The 16,605-nt window shown below is 51.8% G+C and overlaps 16 protein-coding genes across 16 annotated transcripts; 8 read left to right on the top strand and 8 right to left on the bottom strand.

Annotated features, from left to right (window-relative positions):
- Positions 1-52: 52 nt before the first annotated feature.
- B9G98_01472 (Synaptobrevin 1) lies at positions 53-409 on the bottom strand (the record flags this gene model as incomplete). Its single annotated transcript, XM_024808030.1, has 1 exon — positions 53-409. One exon carries the CDS (start codon positions 407-409, stop codon positions 53-55), a length of 357 nt encoding a protein of 118 aa, XP_024663798.1.
- A 210-nt stretch (positions 410-619) lies between these two features.
- B9G98_01471 (hypothetical protein) lies at positions 620-931 on the top strand (the record flags this gene model as incomplete). The annotated part of the gene is made up of 1 exon (XM_024808029.1): positions 620-931. One exon carries the CDS (start codon positions 620-622, stop codon positions 929-931), a length of 312 nt encoding a protein of 103 aa, XP_024663797.1.
- Positions 932-975: 44 nt separating this feature from the next.
- B9G98_01470 (60S ribosomal protein L14-A) lies at positions 976-1,389 on the bottom strand (the record flags this gene model as incomplete). Its single annotated transcript, XM_024808028.1, has 1 exon — positions 976-1,389. The coding sequence occupies one exon, from the start codon at positions 1,387-1,389 to the stop codon at positions 976-978; it is 414 nt and encodes a 137-aa protein (XP_024663796.1).
- A 271-nt stretch (positions 1,390-1,660) lies between these two features.
- B9G98_01469 (Sterol esterase 2) lies at positions 1,661-3,094 on the bottom strand (the record flags this gene model as incomplete). The annotated part of the gene is made up of 1 exon (XM_024808027.1): positions 1,661-3,094. One exon carries the CDS (start codon positions 3,092-3,094, stop codon positions 1,661-1,663), a length of 1,434 nt encoding a protein of 477 aa, XP_024663795.1.
- Positions 3,095-3,376: 282 nt separating this feature from the next.
- Positions 3,377-4,303, top strand: B9G98_01468 (hypothetical protein; the record flags this gene model as incomplete). Its single annotated transcript, XM_024808026.1, has 1 exon — positions 3,377-4,303. The coding sequence occupies one exon, from the start codon at positions 3,377-3,379 to the stop codon at positions 4,301-4,303; it is 927 nt and encodes a 308-aa protein (XP_024663794.1).
- Positions 4,304-4,472: 169 nt separating this feature from the next.
- B9G98_01467 (Adenylyl-sulfate kinase) lies at positions 4,473-5,066 on the top strand (the record flags this gene model as incomplete). The annotated part of the gene is made up of 1 exon (XM_024808025.1): positions 4,473-5,066. The coding sequence occupies one exon, from the start codon at positions 4,473-4,475 to the stop codon at positions 5,064-5,066; it is 594 nt and encodes a 197-aa protein (XP_024663793.1).
- Positions 5,067-5,081: 15 nt separating this feature from the next.
- B9G98_01466 (DOA4-independent degradation protein 4) lies at positions 5,082-5,708 on the bottom strand (the record flags this gene model as incomplete). The annotated part of the gene is made up of 1 exon (XM_024808024.1): positions 5,082-5,708. The coding sequence occupies one exon, from the start codon at positions 5,706-5,708 to the stop codon at positions 5,082-5,084; it is 627 nt and encodes a 208-aa protein (XP_024663792.1).
- Positions 5,709-6,318: 610 nt separating this feature from the next.
- On the top strand, positions 6,319-7,455 carry B9G98_01465 (Protein kinase gsk3; the record flags this gene model as incomplete). The annotated part of the gene is made up of 1 exon (XM_024808023.1): positions 6,319-7,455. The coding sequence occupies one exon, from the start codon at positions 6,319-6,321 to the stop codon at positions 7,453-7,455; it is 1,137 nt and encodes a 378-aa protein (XP_024663791.1).
- A 461-nt stretch (positions 7,456-7,916) lies between these two features.
- On the bottom strand, positions 7,917-8,420 carry B9G98_01464 (Vacuolar protein sorting-associated protein 68; the record flags this gene model as incomplete). Its single annotated transcript, XM_024808022.1, has 1 exon — positions 7,917-8,420. The coding sequence occupies one exon, from the start codon at positions 8,418-8,420 to the stop codon at positions 7,917-7,919; it is 504 nt and encodes a 167-aa protein (XP_024663790.1).
- A 54-nt stretch (positions 8,421-8,474) lies between these two features.
- On the top strand, positions 8,475-9,311 carry B9G98_01463 (putative ABC transporter ATP-binding protein C20G4.01; the record flags this gene model as incomplete). The annotated part of the gene is made up of 1 exon (XM_024808021.1): positions 8,475-9,311. The coding sequence occupies one exon, from the start codon at positions 8,475-8,477 to the stop codon at positions 9,309-9,311; it is 837 nt and encodes a 278-aa protein (XP_024663789.1).
- A 414-nt stretch (positions 9,312-9,725) lies between these two features.
- B9G98_01462 (Delta(7)-sterol 5(6)-desaturase) lies at positions 9,726-10,748 on the top strand (the record flags this gene model as incomplete). Its single annotated transcript, XM_024808020.1, has 1 exon — positions 9,726-10,748. One exon carries the CDS (start codon positions 9,726-9,728, stop codon positions 10,746-10,748), a length of 1,023 nt encoding a protein of 340 aa, XP_024663788.1.
- A 100-nt stretch (positions 10,749-10,848) lies between these two features.
- B9G98_01461 (Cell polarity protein alp11) lies at positions 10,849-11,532 on the bottom strand (the record flags this gene model as incomplete). Its single annotated transcript, XM_024808019.1, has 1 exon — positions 10,849-11,532. The coding sequence occupies one exon, from the start codon at positions 11,530-11,532 to the stop codon at positions 10,849-10,851; it is 684 nt and encodes a 227-aa protein (XP_024663787.1).
- Positions 11,507-12,004, top strand: B9G98_01460 (U6 snRNA-associated Sm-like protein LSm7; the record flags this gene model as incomplete). Its single annotated transcript, XM_024808018.1, has 1 exon — positions 11,507-12,004. The coding sequence occupies one exon, from the start codon at positions 11,507-11,509 to the stop codon at positions 12,002-12,004; it is 498 nt and encodes a 165-aa protein (XP_024663786.1).
- A 47-nt stretch (positions 12,005-12,051) lies between these two features.
- B9G98_01459 (hypothetical protein) lies at positions 12,052-12,678 on the bottom strand (the record flags this gene model as incomplete). The annotated part of the gene is made up of 1 exon (XM_024808017.1): positions 12,052-12,678. The coding sequence occupies one exon, from the start codon at positions 12,676-12,678 to the stop codon at positions 12,052-12,054; it is 627 nt and encodes a 208-aa protein (XP_024663785.1).
- On the top strand, positions 12,677-13,840 carry B9G98_01458 (DNA replication licensing factor mcm10; the record flags this gene model as incomplete). The annotated part of the gene is made up of 1 exon (XM_024808016.1): positions 12,677-13,840. The coding sequence occupies one exon, from the start codon at positions 12,677-12,679 to the stop codon at positions 13,838-13,840; it is 1,164 nt and encodes a 387-aa protein (XP_024663784.1).
- Positions 13,841-13,853: 13 nt separating this feature from the next.
- On the bottom strand, positions 13,854-16,502 carry B9G98_01457 (5'-3' exoribonuclease 2; the record flags this gene model as incomplete). The annotated part of the gene is made up of 1 exon (XM_024808015.1): positions 13,854-16,502. The coding sequence occupies one exon, from the start codon at positions 16,500-16,502 to the stop codon at positions 13,854-13,856; it is 2,649 nt and encodes an 882-aa protein (XP_024663783.1).
- Between the last annotated feature and the right edge of the window lie 103 nt (positions 16,503-16,605).

The following is a 16,605-nucleotide window of genomic DNA, read 5'->3' as shown; positions in this document are numbered from 1 at the left end:
GGAGTGTATATGCCTTTGGTTGTGCCTGGTTCGTGTGCGCGGTGCTAAATAACTACTTGACCAACGTAGCAATGGGAACGACAATAACGACAATAATAATAATCACAACGATCGAAATCAGGCATATACGCATCTTCATATCTTTCCACCACATGGCCTTTCGGACGCGGTTGGCGCCCCGACGGAACCCTTGGGCACTGACGGCCAGATTGTCGGTCTTGTCCTGTAACGAGTCTAACCGCTCGCCCCGCTCAGCGACTTTGTTGATGTTCTCGCGCATAATACCAACCGTGTCGTCGATCTGGGCCTGGATGGCGGCCGTCCGGTTGGGGTTGCCACTCATGGCCGCCCCGGCGCCGGGTGCTTGTGACGAGGGGATGTACGGGTCGTAAGGTTGATTGCTGGCCATTATAACGGTAAAATTAAGCTTGTTTTGCTGCTTGGCCTAGAATACTGGTTGCCCTGAAAGTGTGTTGGCAAAAGGTGGTAATTCCGACTTTAACCCAAGCCACCTTTGTCATCTCCTCCCATTTTTCTCCGCTCGCTCGGGCAAGAAAAAAATAAACAGCCCCTCCCCACGCTTTCCTCCCAAATCAAGTAAAAACTGTAATCAGGATTGATGTTCAAACGGGCCATGTCGAGCACTCCCATCACGGACGCAATCCGCCGCAAGGTGAGCGAGGCATTCCGGCCTACTGTGCTAGAGATCGAGAATGACAGCCACAAGCATGCCCACCACGCCCCCATGCGGGGATCGACGAACATCGCCGAGTCCCATTTCCGGCTGGTGATTGTCAGCGACCAGTTCGAGGGCAAGAACCTGCCGGCGCGACACCGGATGGTGTACAGCTTGCTGGACGAGGAAATGAAGCAGGAGAACGGGGTGCATGCACTGCAGCTGACCACGCGGACCCCGAAAGAGTACCAATAAGTTCTGTATTTTTTGTTTTTAATAAAAGCTACACATTAATGCATTTAGTTAGCCTTGGCAACGGCCTTGCGCACGGCATAGCGGCGCTGTTTCTTGAGCACGAGAACCTGGAAGCGCTCAAAGTCGGAGAGCTCGCGGCGGCGCTGGCGCTGAGCGATCTTCTTGGCCCAGGCAGACTCGTTCCACTTGTCCTCGACCTTGGAGGAAACCCACTTCTTGGCAACGGCGGCGGTGCCGGCAGCACGCGGCAGCTTGGGGATGACGTGCTGGGTCAGAGTAACGTGGCCAAGGTTGGCACCCTGGCGGGGGACGCCAGTCTTGGGGCCGTCCACGAGGACACGCTTGTGGTCAATGATCTCGACAATGGTAGCGAGCTTACCAGCGTAGGGGCCACGGTTGATCAGAACAATGCGACCAAGCTCGACCTGGCGCCAGTTAATGCTCTTGACTTCAGACATTGGTATGGATACTATCTCCGGCCTGGCAGAGTCGCTAGTGAATCGGTGCTGGGAGGTTTGCTGCCCTAAGCCCTAGAAGAGTCACATATATCAATGACTAAGCAGAGAGGTTAAAGGGTTCTCGCTCTGGCAAGGTTTTGTTCTTTGGTTTAAATCCCAGGGATGACTATAATTTGCGGTTGACAGCCTGGCTTGGGAACGCCTAATTCCTATAGGTCAGCTTGACTTGATACCAACTTTCTGTCTGAGGGTAGTTCTATAGCTTTTTATATTAAGGCACGACCTCGTAATCAGGTTCTTTAGTTGCAGGGTTGACCGCGGGCTCTGGGGGCACACTGCCAGCAGTTGGCCACACAGGCTCGCGCCAATGGTCTTTGTCGTCGAGGTTTTCCCAAATAAACGCACCCATGGGCGCCGTGACCCGCTCCGGAACGTCCTTGGCCCACATCACGTCTAGATGCGCATAGTCTGGATAGTCAAACACCGTGTACGGCACATGGCTTTCGACGGTCGCCATCCGTCGCTTCAGCGGCTCCGGGTCACACAAATTATCTTGGCCGCATGTAAACAGGCCAACCTTGGGGAACCGCTCGTCAAACCACGACTCGTTCTTTTCGGGGTTCTTGAAAATACATCGTGTATCGGCAAACCCACCTTTCCCCAGCCACCAGAACATTAGGCTTGAGCTAACAACCGACGGCGTAAAGATAAAAGACCGGTTGCGATAGTGCCGGTCCCACAGCTTGTCGGACCAGCTCAACATGTAGTAAAACATATTGTACGCGGCGTGGGTATACAGTTTGAGGGGAGTGATGGATCTCAGGGCACCCATAATTCCTAAAAAGGCACGATCACCCATCATGCTGCGATACGCCCACCTGTGACGACGCAGGAGCTTCAAGAACCATCGGTCGATGGCCGGGCCTGCAAATACCGCCGGAGCAAGGGCACAGAAAGTAGATATAGAGTGACCAACATCGGGCCGCCCCTGCTTGCTCAAGCACATAAATGTCTGGGTAGTTCCTTGAGAGTGGCCAACAACCGCGATCTTCTCTGCGCCAGTGTGCTTCTTGATATACTCGATGATCGCGGGGACATCGGTCAGCGCCATATTCTCAATTGACCAGTCCCAGGTCTTATGGGACATTTCACTGTACTGGCGGTTGTGAACCTTGATGCTGCTGCGAGTATTGCCCAACCACACATCAAATCCCGCCCGGTGCAGCATCAGGGCCATGGCGTCTGGGCCTGCCGAGCAGTAGGCACCAACGTGCTGCATTAGGCCAGGGAGGAGTAGAACGGGGTAGCGTTGCTTCAAGTTAGAGGTCTTTTCGTTATCCAGCACAGCCTGTGGTGACACAATTCGTGTGACATCCAGCTGAAAGTTGTCTGGAGACCATAGGTCGTGCGACTCAAGTTCGAATCCAGCGAGCTCGATGTAGTATTTGAGATTGCGGTGCAGCGCGCGCTGGGCCTTTGTCAGTTTGACATTGGGGTCTCTCTTTGTACGCGGTGCTCCCACGGCGGTGATCTGGGCACAAATCAGCAAAATAAACAGATACAAAAATGCGAAAATAGCCGATGTGAACGTCACAATGACATGTCCAAGCCCTTGCAGAAAAGTGCGGCTCGTTGGTGGATCCTCCAGCCTCTCGGTGTCCGGTGGGCCCTGCCTGTGGGCCATAACATGTTCTTGGTCTGTCATGGCTTGTGTTCGGCAAGCAGCGAAATGAATATTAGCTAAGGGGGGAATGTATAGCAAATATGTCGTTGCTGCGAATGGGAATAGATTTTAGATGGTGAATGTTTCGGGCGGTAGATAATTCAGGCAGACACTGAGTTGAGAAATTGGGTTTGATTGCTGCTTGGCCCTTTTAGGTGACGCGGGACAACCACCATTGTGTTGTCTTCAGGGTAACCACTCCGCAGGGCTTCGGACGTTTGTAACTTTTCAGCTAAGCGGAAATCTCAAAGATCCAACCTGCTTATGAAACTGGTCCGCGGATTTTCAGTCAAGGCAAGCCCCGATATTGTGCGGGTTCTTGCCCGTGTTGCACTCCCTGCGAGGCCCAGAGCTAAACCACGGGCCGAGGTGTTGGAGAAACTGGACGCTAGTCTTCTCCACGAGTCTCTCAATGCCCGTGATCGTCGGCTGGTGTTCCGGCCCTCTAAGGCATACCACTTGGAACAGGGTGAGACTGTTCAGCACAAGGGCCGCACTCTGCAGCCCATGAAGTATCCTGGTCTCCCCTCTGTTGCAGACCTCAGTAGTCTTGTTGAAACAAGCACCACAGCTGCTGATCTGGACGAGACATGGGAGTTTTTCAAACAGTACCACGAGTACGAAAACAGCAGGGTGAATCTGCGGCCAGAACAATTTTCTGCATTGATTCGCAAGTCTGCCGAGATCGGCGAGCTGCCAAACACAATCCATCGCATTTTTGGCCACAGAACACAGTTTTCGCAATACACAACGCCCGCGGTCTTTAGCGAGGCTCTGAGACTATATGCTCTCCTGGTTCCTTACTTGAGTCGCCGCGCCAAGAACACACTGTACAAGATCTACTATCGGGCAGAGGGCGAGAGTGGGCGCGAGCTTCCTCTCTTGTACGGCATTGTCAAATACGGCGAAAAGTTTGGCACTGACGATGCGACCAAAATCAAGCAAGTTGTTGGTTCGGCAGTCGACGCCGTCTCTTCGGGAGGCACAAAGGGTCTCAACCCCATTGATATTGCCCTTGGACTTGAGGCTGCTAAATTACTGGGACCGGTTGGCGAGCCGCTGGCCAAACTGTTGGACGTTGAACAAAACCCAGCCCGAGAGGAGCAGGAGCTTGTCTCGGTTAGAGTCCTTGAGAACCCGGCCGAATCAGTTGAGCCCGAAGGACAAGCACCTTTAGTTGAGGAAGCGTAGGGGGCCCTCATAAAGTACATAGTATCCTCTTTATTACAGCTGAAAACCCAAGTTAATCGAATGCGTGGGGTGCATGATGCATCAGCGCTTGGTCGCGGGTCACGTGCACTCACCTTATCGTCAACCGGAGCTTAAAATTATCATCGGACCGTTTTCCATCCACCCAAACATGGCTACGAACATTACCTGGCACGAAGGACTCACTCACGATGAGCGGAGCAAGTTCACGAAACAAAAGGGCCTTACCATCTGGTTCACTGGTCTGAGTGCCTCGGGAAAGAGCACCATCGCTACTGCCCTCGAGCAGCATTTGTTGCACCAGGGAGTCAACGCCTATCGGTTGGACGGCGACAACATCCGGTTCGGGCTGAACAAGAACCTTGGATTCAGTGAAGCGGACCGTAACGAGAACATCCGCCGAATTGGCGAGGTCGCCAAGCTGTTTGCCGACTCCACCACCGTCGCCATTACGTCGTTCATTTCCCCGTACAAGCAGGATCGTCTGCAGGCCCGCAAGCTCCACGAGGACGGGAATCTTCCGTTTGTTGAGGTGTATGTGAATGTTCCGGTCGAGGTTGCCGAGCAGCGGGATCCGAAGGGACTGTACAAAAAGGCGCGGGCTGGAGAAATCAAGGAGTTTACGGGCATCTCTGCTCCTTACGAGGCGCCCGAGTCGCCTGAAATCGAAGTCACACACCAGCAGACTGTCGAGGAGAGCGTCGCGGCCATCTACAGGTACTTGACAGAAAACAAGCTGTTGTAATTAGTAGTATATAAGTTAACGCTGCAGTCTAGCCAAGCGAGCAGGCAGGTTCTGGCTCTCCTGTTCAAGATCCGCAGTAGGAGGGGCTGCGGCGAGCTGCTGATTGAGGTCTATTCCGATCTCGTCTAGGACCTTGGCGACAATCTCCTCGGACTCTTCGCCCTCCTCGTCAGCTTCGCCCATGCCGTCCTCGATAGCGTCGTCCATCATTTCCTGGCGCTGGTCCATGATGTCAGTCTCGCGCTCGAACTCCATGGCGATTTTCGACAGAGCAGGAAGGTTCATTGAGCGGTTCATGCTGCCCAGCAGCTTGGACGCCCCCTGCATGCTTTGCACCATCTGCTGGTTGCCCCTGACGGTTTGGATGCGCAGCGAGATGGCCTGTAGTTGTGTTTTCATCACGTAGAACTTGTGGATGTAATTTCTTGTTCGAACCAGGTCCTTGGCCATGATGTTGACCGAGCCCATCTGGCCGTCTTTGGCACCCTTTTTGATGTCGGCAATGAGCTTGCGCTCTTGGGCTTCTAGTCTGGTGCGCTCGCGGTCCAGCTCTCGCTGGGTTCGCTCCAGAGCCCGCTGGTGCTTCCGCAGACGCTCTTGAGGGGTCAATCGCTTCCCGAACGCCCACTCGAAAACTTGCATGACAAAGGCAGCACTAGTCAGAGGCGGGTCGCGGCAGAAAGCCAGGCAATTGCGAGGACGGGTGGGGAGATGAGAAAAACGGCCTGCGGCGACCGATCAATTTGCAAGAGCGTATTTTTTGGAGCTTGTTTCCCGTAAATGCACGGATTACCAACGATTACGTTTGGTGCGTCTACCAGACGTCACCAGCACAAGGAGGATTCGCACGAAAAGCGGGGATGGGAGCAGGTGTTTTCTGCCGCGGAACGGCGGCGGGCGCCCGACGCCGCGATTGGCCCAGCTGTGTCCAGCAAGATCGCTTGAGAATATTATAAATCGATAGATACTTGAGATATAAATCTACACAACCCGCCCCCAACGCCCGCAAATCGCGCATGTGGGACTTTGTATAAGGGCAAGGATCCTTCTAGAGGGAGGGTTGGGCAAGGTGGGAGACACCGTGGGAGATTACTACCTTGACACGCTACTTTTCCCTATCCCTTGGTGATTTTGTGTTTGTGAGCCTATTGGAATCTCGAGAAAAAACCAAACCAAGCCTTCGAGCTTAACCGCTAGTACCCGTGTTTTTTTTTTCTTTCGAGCATCACGTGCCAGTATCACATTTGGAGCCATGAGTGAGGTAACCCACCAGAATGCCAAGGATGGCCGCACCGGCGAAACGGCGGATCTTTCGTATACGCAGTGCCGCGTGATAGGCAACGGCTCGTTTGGGGTTGTATTCCAGACCAAGCTGCTTCCGTCGAACGAGGATGCTGCAATCAAAAGGGTTCTCCAGGACCGGCGCTTCAAAAACCGCGAGCTGGAGATTATGCGCAAGGTGCACCACCCAAACATCGTAGGCCTCAAGGCATACTTCCACTCGACCGCAGAACGCGATGAGGTATATTTAAATTTGGTTCTCGAGTACATGCCGGGCACGGTCGCCTCCGAGCTGCGCTGGTTTTCACGAGCCCGTCGGCCCATGCCGGACCTGGAAATCAAGTTGCTCACCTACCAGATGTTCCGCTCCCTAGCGTATATCCACGGCCTGGGCATCTGCCACAGAGACATCAAGCCGTGCAATCTGCTCTGCGACCCGCGCACCGGAATCCTCAAGCTGTGCGATTTTGGGTCCGCAAAGGTGCTGGTGGCTGGCGAGCCCAACGTTGCTTATATCTGTTCTCGTTTCTACAGAGCCCCCGAGCTCATTTTTGGAGCAGTAAACTACACAACTAAGATTGACGTGTGGTCAGCGTGCTGCGTTATGGCCGAGCTCATTCTCGGCCAACCTCTGTTCCCCGGCTCCAACGGCATCGACCAGCTAGTGGAAATCATCAAGGTGCTGGGCACCCCGACCAGAGAGCAGATTTGGGTCATGAACTCTGCGCACAACAACGACCACAGGTTCCCACAAATCCGCCCCCATCCCCTGAACCGTGTATTCCGCCGAGCCGACCAACAGGCGATTGCTCTGCTGGGCGACATGCTCGAGTACTCTCCGGAAAAGCGCCCGTCTAGCATCCAAGTTATGGCCCACCCTTACTTTGACGAGCTGCGTGATCCAAACACAAAGCTACCCAACTACCAGGAACCCGACCAACCAGATAGAGAGCTACCCCCACTGTTTAACTTTTCCGAGCTCGAGCTTTCCCTGAGCCCAGACCTGAACAAGACGTTGATTCCAGAGCATGCTCGCGCTGCATTGGGCGTGGATCTCGACAATTTTGTTCCCATGCCGGCCGAGCAGATGAGGACCAGTGCAGTTTAAGATAAAGCAGGAAAAAAAGTCGAAAAGATATCCTCAGGCTGATCACCTGGTAGTTATGGACCCGGCAAAGACATGCTTTTTTTTCTTTCTACTTTTTTTTTCTATTTTTTATTTGCCCTTCTTTGTTTCTAGAAAAAAAGGCTTCTGGTTCTCTTCCAATAGATAATGTAGAACTGTTTTGTCCTTCCCTACCTAGTGCTGGAGCTAGGAGCTTTAATATTTTGAGCTGGCCAGAGATACGTGTTGCTGGTTGTCGGAACGGATGAGGAGATTCATCGATCCTATAAAGAACGCGGGCCCGTTTGGAGATTCATGATTCCATAAAGAACGGCCTTTCGGTAATTGCACTCTGGGACATGAGAGCATGGATGCGGTAGTGCGTCCCAACAAGGCTGCAGCGAGGTACCCACCAACACAATCTTGCCAAGCTCATTTGTGACCAACGTTGTCACCTGGTTCAACTAGTGCTGGAGCGAGTAGCTGTAATCGTCCTTCACATTTTGGGCTAGCCAGAGACATGTGGAGCTGTTCATTATTAGAATGGACGAAAGGATGTTGAAGAATCCCATAAAAATCTCGGGTCTTGAACGGTCGGGAATTATATAGCGGAGAAGCAGAATAAGTACAGACCCAGCACCGCCTCCCGAAAGAAAGGCGGTGCCCACGAACAAAACAACCCTAGCTTGCCAGGTACCGTGCCCGCCGTACTCATAACCGAATGCCATGCCGGAAGTGAGTCTGGATCTCTCCACTAAATTGATGATTGCCATCCCAAGGGTCACTAGCACTAGAGGAATCCAGTCCACAAACCCAATGTGCATATCGGTGGGGTTTTTGTGGGCGGACCAAAGCGCCGTGTCCAGCATGAGATAGAAACCAGCAGCATACAGAGCACCGCTAGCGTAGACCCCGCAAGCCCGCATTGTGGCCGAAGACACCTCGGGCAGATGAATCCGCAAGCTCATTTGTGACGAAGGGAGAGGCGGGTTTGTCAGCTGTTTAGGAACCTCCAAGGGGACATGATTGAGACTGATGGATTGTTCTATGTATTTGGCGATGGAACAGTTGGGCTGCAGGACATTAGCTTGAATCTGCCCACTGGCTCCAGGACTTTGTTGATAGGCGCCAATGGCGCCGGAAAGTCCACGCTTCTCCGGATTCTGGCCGGCAAGACCCTGGCTAAACTGGGTAAAACCACGGTTGACGGCCGCGATCCGTTTCGTGACGGATTGCAGAACGCTACTTATTTAGGTACAGAGTGGGCATCCAACCCTACGGTGCGGCGAGACGTGCCAGTGACGCTGTTGATTGCAAGCGTTGGTGGAGATGCCTACCCGGAGCGTCGGGACGAGCTGGTCGATATTCTAGACATTGACCTGACCTGGCGTATGAATGCTGTTTCGGATGGCGAACGGCGCAGAGTCCAGCTGTGCATGGGTCTATTACGGCCGTGGACGTCGTTGTTTCTGGACGAGGTCACCGTCGACCTGGACGTGCTTGTGCGTCACAGGCTGCTCGAGTTTTTGAAAACAGAAACCGAAACACGCCACTGCCAAATTGTTTACGCTACACATATTTTCGATGGCCTTATGGGCTGGCCCTCCCACATCGTGCATATGCATCTTGGGCAGGCCCTCGAAGCGGCGACCACAGAAGCAGTTCTTAAAAAGTACCAAAACAGCGGTCCGAACTCCAGGCTTTTACAGGTCGCTTTGCAATGGCTGCAAGAGGATCTAACCAGAAGAGGGCAGCGGCAAAAGCGTACATGGGAGGAGGTTCGCGGCACGGTCGACGAGGGACTTGACCACAGCGAGAAGTTTGACAAGTATTTTAAATTGACCCGCGGCAGGGAGTAGATTTACATTGCTTAAACTAATTCCCTACTATTTTGATAAAAATTCCGAGAAACCCGTCTTCCATCCAAAAAACTGCCAGGGTAAGGGGAAGCCGAACGCTCGCCCCACACGTGATCCTCGTATGATTGTCGGATCATATGTCAGGTTTACTGGTGAAATTTAGCAGCATTGGCAGATTAAAGAGACTGGATCCTCTCCCAAACACAACATTCGTCCATCAGCTATGCAGTGATCCTACCAGCAGAGCCCCCGAATTATCCGTCCCAAATTTACACACGTCTTTTCTCCACTCAAGTATGGTATCTCGTATCTTGAGCGATAGGGTACGGGCGTCCGCGGGACATAAAAACTAACATCCTTTTCCAAGCTATCTTTTTGTTTCCTTAGCGACAACCGTTCAAAAATTAAACTATAATGGATATCGTTTTGGAGATCATGGACACCTTTGTCCTGGACAAAGTTTATGCCACTCTACTGCCGTCGCCCAACCCGATTGCCGCTCCCGCGAACGTGACGCTCAACGGGCTTTCGTCCGCGTTCGAGAGCCATGTTTACGGCGTTGACCCTCCTCAGTTCTTCAAGCCCTCGGACCTCGCGTACGCCTCGCTTCTGTGCCGCTCAAATCCGCTCCGGCAGTCCATCTCGTTCTTTGTTATTACAACTTTCTTTGGTGCACTTCTATATTTGGTGACCGCCTACATGAATTATTTGTTTGTCTACAACCACGAGAATTTCAACCATCCCAAATACCTGAAGAACCAGGTCAAGCTTGAAATCAAGCAGTCGCTCACCTCCATTCCCATGATGACCCTGCTAACCGTGCCTTGGTTTGTTGCCGAGTGCCAGGGATACTCCAAGCTGTACATGAACCCCAAAGACTACGGAACCTGGTACATGTTTTTCCAGTTCCCGCTGTTTATCCTGTTCACTGACTGCTTGATCTATCTTATCCACCGCTGGCTGCACACCCCGGCCGTTTACAAGCACCTCCACAAGCCTCACCACAAGTGGCTCGTGCCCACTCCTTTCGCCTCCCATGCGTTCCACCCGGTCGATGGCTATTTCCAGTCCGTTCCATACCACCTGTTCCCCTTTGTGTTCCCTCTCCATAAGGTCGCCTACGTTGTGTTATTCATTGCCGTCAACATTTGGACCGTGCTCATACACGATGGCGAGTACTTGTCGCACGACCCAATTGTGAATGGCTCGGCCTGTCACACAATTCACCACCTGTACTTTAACTACAACTATGGTCAGTATACCACGCTTTGGGACCGTCTGGGCGGCACCCATCGCGAGCCAGACCGGGAATTGTTTGATGGCAATTTGAAAAACTCGAAATCGACGTGGGACACCCAGGTCCGTGAACTCGAGAAAATCCGCGCTGAAGTCGAGGGCGACGACGACCGCGTTTACACCTCTGGTGCCGCCTTATAATCCTTTTTGTCTAGTTACTATATGTGTGTATGAATCTTTTTAAGTACTTTGTTGAATGATGCTTCGAGCTCGTAGACGTAAGTAGGTTGCTTCGACTGGCTCAAAGCTCTTCGAGATCGTCGTTGTCGTCAATTTCTGTAACGGCCGACGGACGGACAAAAACCCCGTGATTGGCCTCCGCATCAAAGTACCGTTTGCCTTTGACGCTGCCATCGTTCTTGCCTAGTGCTTCGTGGAGTCTGAGACCCACCCACGTTCCCGCAGGGATTCCCTCGACCGAGCCAACATATGCGATCTGGGCCTTTTTCGTTCCGTTGGCCAGCTTGACCCAGCAGTCCTTGCCGACCGTGAGACTGCATTCTTCCTCAATTTCTTCGTGCGTCGGTGTTTGCAAAGGCGCTTCCTGGAACCTGCCAAGACGATTCTGCCTTTTCCATTCAAGAACAGAGTCAGATCGCTTCTCATAATCTGACAGCGGCATCTCGTATTTCTCAACTTCGCCATTGAAGTCCAGTCTTCGGTCGCGTGGACGGGTATCTGACACGTCGATCTGCGACTTTTCTGTAATCCCCATTGCGGCAACCGTTGTTGAAGGCCCAAAGCTCTCCAGAGAGCGCCGGCTGTGTCCGTGGGGATCTCTCACCGTCAGCATCTGAGAGGCCGGCGGCACCCCCGTGATTGTTTCAATCCGCGCCTTGATTTGCTCCAAAGTCCACCCCGGAGAAATATACCGCTCCACAGACGCCAGCTCTCCAACAATGTTTACTACTATATCGCCAGTCATTGTAGATTTCGGATTACTCACCCAAACTTCAAGTGTTAAGATGACCGGCAGAGGCAACCGGCAAAGAGACGGTAACGACAATCGTGATGGGCGCCGGGATAACCAGCGTGGTGGTTTCAAACGACGCAATAATGACCCGCGGCGACGACAGCAGCAACTCGCTCAGGACGACAAACGCGAACGCCAGCCCTTTGTGCCATGGCTAGGAGAAGAGCGGCCCAATAAGGGCCCTATTATTGATCTTGATAAATACAAGGACAAAAAAATCAGCGTCGAGTTCTCTGGGGGCCGGCGAATCGAAGGCACTCTGACTGGTTATGACTCTCTTATGAATATGGTTTTGGAGGACGTGGTCGAGATTCTCGACGAGGGTAAAACCCGCCAACTTGGGCTCCTAGTCGCTCGCGGAGGTCCCATTATTCAAACAGTTTATCCTGTCGAAGGCAGTGCCGTTATCGACAATCCCTTTTAATTTTTTTGGTGAAAAAAAATAATATAGTACAAAAAAAAAGATAAATATCATAACCGTGTGCGGCTCTCTTCGAATTGCAGCCAATGTGCTAGCCAGAGGCCGTCCATATCTAGTTTATTTGAGGGTAATTGCACCGCTCGTTTTTGGTTAAGGGCCATGGTGACTGTGGGTTGCCTAGAGTTATCTGCCTTGATGAGACGAGGGATCATGAGCTTGTGCGTACGCGTCTCAGAGGGGGTAGCTCGAATAATTCGTTTAAGTATTCGAGGCTTGCTTCGTACCGGCTCCGGAGTTGGTTCAGGGGCTGGCTCAGGGGTAGGCTCAGGCTCGGATTCGGTTAGCTGGGGTTCAAAGTCCACCGAGTCTGGTGCGGGGTCTGGTGTGGGGTCGGCACTCTCAATTTCTGGCCCTACTTTGAGTTCATACTCAGGCTCCGGTTCTGAATCTTGTCGCGGCTCGGATTCTGCTTCAAAATCAAAATTAAAGCTCGGGATCCCATCGAGGGCAGACGTATCTAAGCTCTCCAAATAACACTCTGCAAAATCTTCTGACCGCCTCAACCGCTTCCTGGCTATCTGGAACGCCAATTCCCTGCCTTCTTCTGCCTTCAACACTCCATCCTCACGTCCTGTCTTGTCCCCTACCAACCCCTCCGACCTTTCCCAGTATGACATGAGTGAGTTTGCAAATCAGCTGCGAGCCCAAAGAAAGGTTTCGAGCTCGACAAAAGAGCTAGTCAAACAGAGATTGGGTGGGTTCAGCACGACCAATGTTGGTGCATCGGACAAGAAAACAGGCGAGCAAAAGGACTCTGTTGAGCCATACACCAAGCTGGATCTAACCACGCGCTATGTCAGTTGCGGTGATTTCGACGCGCTTGTTCAGGATGTCACGGTTTTGACCCTTTCAAAGCTGCTTTCCGAGGTCTATCCTCCGCTTTTCACGCCTCCCAGCTACCCCAATTTCGTTGTAATGGCTATTGTAGCTCGCAAGGGCGAGGCCAAGCAGAGCATGCGGGGATCGAAATACATAATGTTAACATTGACTGATCTCAAATACGACGTGATGCTTGCTATTCACGGAGCAAGTTTTGAAAAGTTCTGGAAAATCCGCCCCGGAACTCTGATCGCCCTACTGAATCCAAACATTTACGTCGCCAAGGGCGAGACTCGCACTCTGGGTCTAAGTATCCGCGGTGAGACCAGTATTCTTGAAATTGGTCATTCAAAGCACTGTGGACAATGCTATGGCGAGAGCTCAAATAAAAAACGGTGCAAAAACTGGGTGGATCTCCGAAGAACAGAGTTCTGTGAATACCACCGTGAAGTTCGCCTGCGTAAAGTGGCTGGTACCCGTCCAGAGTTCAACTCTACTGTCTCTAAATTATATGATCCAAAAAGCGGTGCAAAACGAATGACGGTATTCGAAGGTGGCGCCGTCAAATGGAAACAAGGGCTGCATACAGATTTCCAGGCCCCTTTGGATGCTGGCAAGGTCTACCACAGCAGCGCTCGAGGTTCCTTCATGGGTGATTTTGAGGAGACGGTCACTAGCAAAGAAAAGCAGGTCAAACGCGACAAACGTCGAGCAGATGAATTGCAAAACGAGCTGCGAATACGGAAAAAACTCGCCCAGCGTCCTGACGGGTTCCTCCTGCGAGAGTTCGATACAAAAGGTAAGCTGATTGACCAAGATGCAAATAAGGATTTTGTTGAAAAACATCGGGCATTTACACCCGAACACATACGTCGTATTGGCTTCGACCCCACGGGCGGCCAACGAGCCAAGCAACTCGAGCGTCACAATTCTGATTCTGATGACCTTGAAATCATTTAAATTATATAAATTATTATCGCTGTCGATCGCCTTGATATCCCTGGTATCCCTGGTACCTTTGGTATCCTTGGTAGTTCTGACCACCGCCATACCCACCAGGGTTGAAGCCACCGTACCCGCCATCGTTATAATTGCGGTGTCCGTTCTGGTATCCGTTTTGATAACCGTTGTGATATCCGCCACGATCTCCTGTATGGCCCCCACCGTATCCGCCCTGGTGCTGCTGGTCATATCCCTGAGCCTTGAGCTGGGCTTGGTGTTGCAAGAATCCAATATATCCATCTTCGGACAAAGGACGAGGCTCTGAAAACTCCTGCGGACGATCACGACCACGCCTGTCGAAGCGCTCATCTCCTCGATCACTCTTGTTGCGTCTTGAAATGATTTGAGAACGCTCGTCATAACTCAACACAAGATTAGGCTCGTTGTAACCCTGTAAAATCATACTCTTGTGCATTTGGTTCTCAGGAACATGATATTCCACCATAACTGAACCATTTGAGGCAATGTCAGGATGTTCGGTGCTGCTCACAGGGCAGATAAGCGGCTTATCAGGGCTAAAATCTTCCAAACGGAACACTGTGCCAGCCAAGCCCTTAGCTCTCCAACTCTTGAAGCTGAAGGGCACAACTTTGTCAGTCTTGTATAGTTTGGCGAAATCAGCTCGCTGAACATTCTCGGGAGCCACTAACAAAACAGGCTCTCGACGAGCATTTCGTTCGCGTTCTGCCTCGGTGAGCTCAGAATACTTTGCTCGCACGGCCGCCAGCAGCCGCTGCTCGTCAATAAACGGAAGCAAAGCAATGCCTTGCCAAGCCATTTTTTTACCATTCATATCAATGGGGAAGTCAACTGGATAGAAATCAATGATGGGCGAGTCGCTATCGGACATAAGAGGTCGGAACACTTTGGGAAGCGTGTGACTTGATGCCGCCGGCAACACACTCATGAGTTGTTCATAAGGCAAAAACGGCTCACCACCGTCGAATTCGATCTTCAAATGATCCAAATCGGTCATATCCTGAGCAAAAGGTGCGTAATGATAAGGGTAGTACCAGGTCCAGGAGGGGCAACCCTGATAATAGTATGCAAGCGTCCAGCAAACGCCTTCGATGTACTTCTGAACGACCTCATTTACAAACTCAAGGTTCTTGTCAGAAGTGTGGAACTTTCTCTCATAATATCTGTGATGATAACCTGGTTCCCATAGACGAATATTGTCCTCAGCTTCATGGTCATCGTCAATGTCGTCGGCAGGGCGTTTCAATCCTGCTTGTGCCTCTACCTGGGTCTGATTTTCCATCGTGATTTCATTGCGGTGGGCAACAAGCTCTTGGTTCGTCATATGGGTTTGGCCGACGCTTTCACCGGAAGGTGTATACAACGGGATATTATCCAGAGGGTTTGTCGGAGCACTCTCGCCCCGCGTCTTTGCGATTGCTGCGCCACGGGCTTGGGCACGTTCATTTTTCATGCGCTTTTGCCCAGCTTTTCGTGCTTTATCATTGGCCATGCGGCGAGCTTCCTGGTCTCGGCGACGACGGAAAATATCACTTTCAGCCCCCGCAACAACTCTCAACAAGATCTGCACACGACTTAGATTCACCGAGCCGTCACATGTCATGTAACCTTGCATTCTCGATAGCGACTGCCGCCAGGCTTTGAGTAAAACATCAATACCGTTCTCACGGACATCAAGCGATGGAAGATGGGGCAAGAAATCGTTACCGCAGAAGAAAGCCATAAAGATCCAATCGTCAATAGCCCTCTCGAGATCAAAGGGGAATCCAGTGCGTGGAATATCCAGTTCAATTTCGAGGTACTGTCTCAAAATTCCAACGTCCAACCAAATAAACGATTTCAAGCCACTAGCTTTGGCAGTACGGTTCTGGGCAAAAACATCTTCACGAAGAATCCTAAAGTTGGGCTCGTGTGTAGCAAGACCCAGGAAAATCAGGTCGGCATCCAAACCGTAAATTGCATGGCTTGTGTTGGGGTCGTGCTCAGGATCATTGCGCTGGGATCGAATAAGTTCCATGATTTTGTGTTCGCCTTCGCCGGGAACTGAGGCATCACTGATAATAACCTTGAGGTCTTTCCAGGCCGGATCGGAGTTCAGTTTGAACGATATCCAATATCTCAGGGACGACGCCAAAAACTCCATGAACGGAGTACCTGGGGTAATGACATTAGTATCCCAGGCCTTTTTCCCGTGAATGGCCTCATCAATTTCCTCACCCCTTCTTCTCGCCTCGGCAATTTTCTCTTCTTTGGCAACCTGAGCAGCCTCAGCATCCTGGGCGCTTCTAAATCGACGGCTGCGCTGTTGATTCATTTTCGCTCGGGGAGCGACTCCGTCAATGGCGATCATCAGCAACTTGCGCGGACGCGCCATGGTTACAACCCGGTCCGTATATTTGAACACCTCCAACATCATCTCGTCTTCGTTTTCGGGGGCGGGGCGGCCCTCGGGGTGCGTACACGGGTGCACGATACCGTTCATGTCGAGATAGAGGTTGTCTAACTCGCCATTTTTGTTGGGCAAAGAATAGTCCCCGGGGTACTCGATACCATTGATTTCCACAGGCTCATCCTCAAGACAAGGCTTGATGATTTTCGGGTATTTGCTGGAGAGCCACCTAAAGAAAGCGGGAACTCCCATGGTTGAAAGAAAAAACTACTGTGCTGACTACTGGTATCTTTTATCGCAGCGGGACCCGCGCGACCTTCCTTATCTTATCTAATTTAAATGGTAGTGTGTTTTG

Source organism: Wickerhamiella sorbophila, assembly GCF_002251995.1.
Source record: "Wickerhamiella sorbophila strain DS02 chromosome Unknown contig1, whole genome shotgun sequence".
NCBI lineage: Eukaryota > Fungi > Ascomycota > Dipodascomycetes > Dipodascales > Trichomonascaceae > Wickerhamiella > Wickerhamiella sorbophila.
Note: the sequence above shows the minus strand (reverse complement) of the source record. Positions and strands in the feature narration are given on the sequence as shown.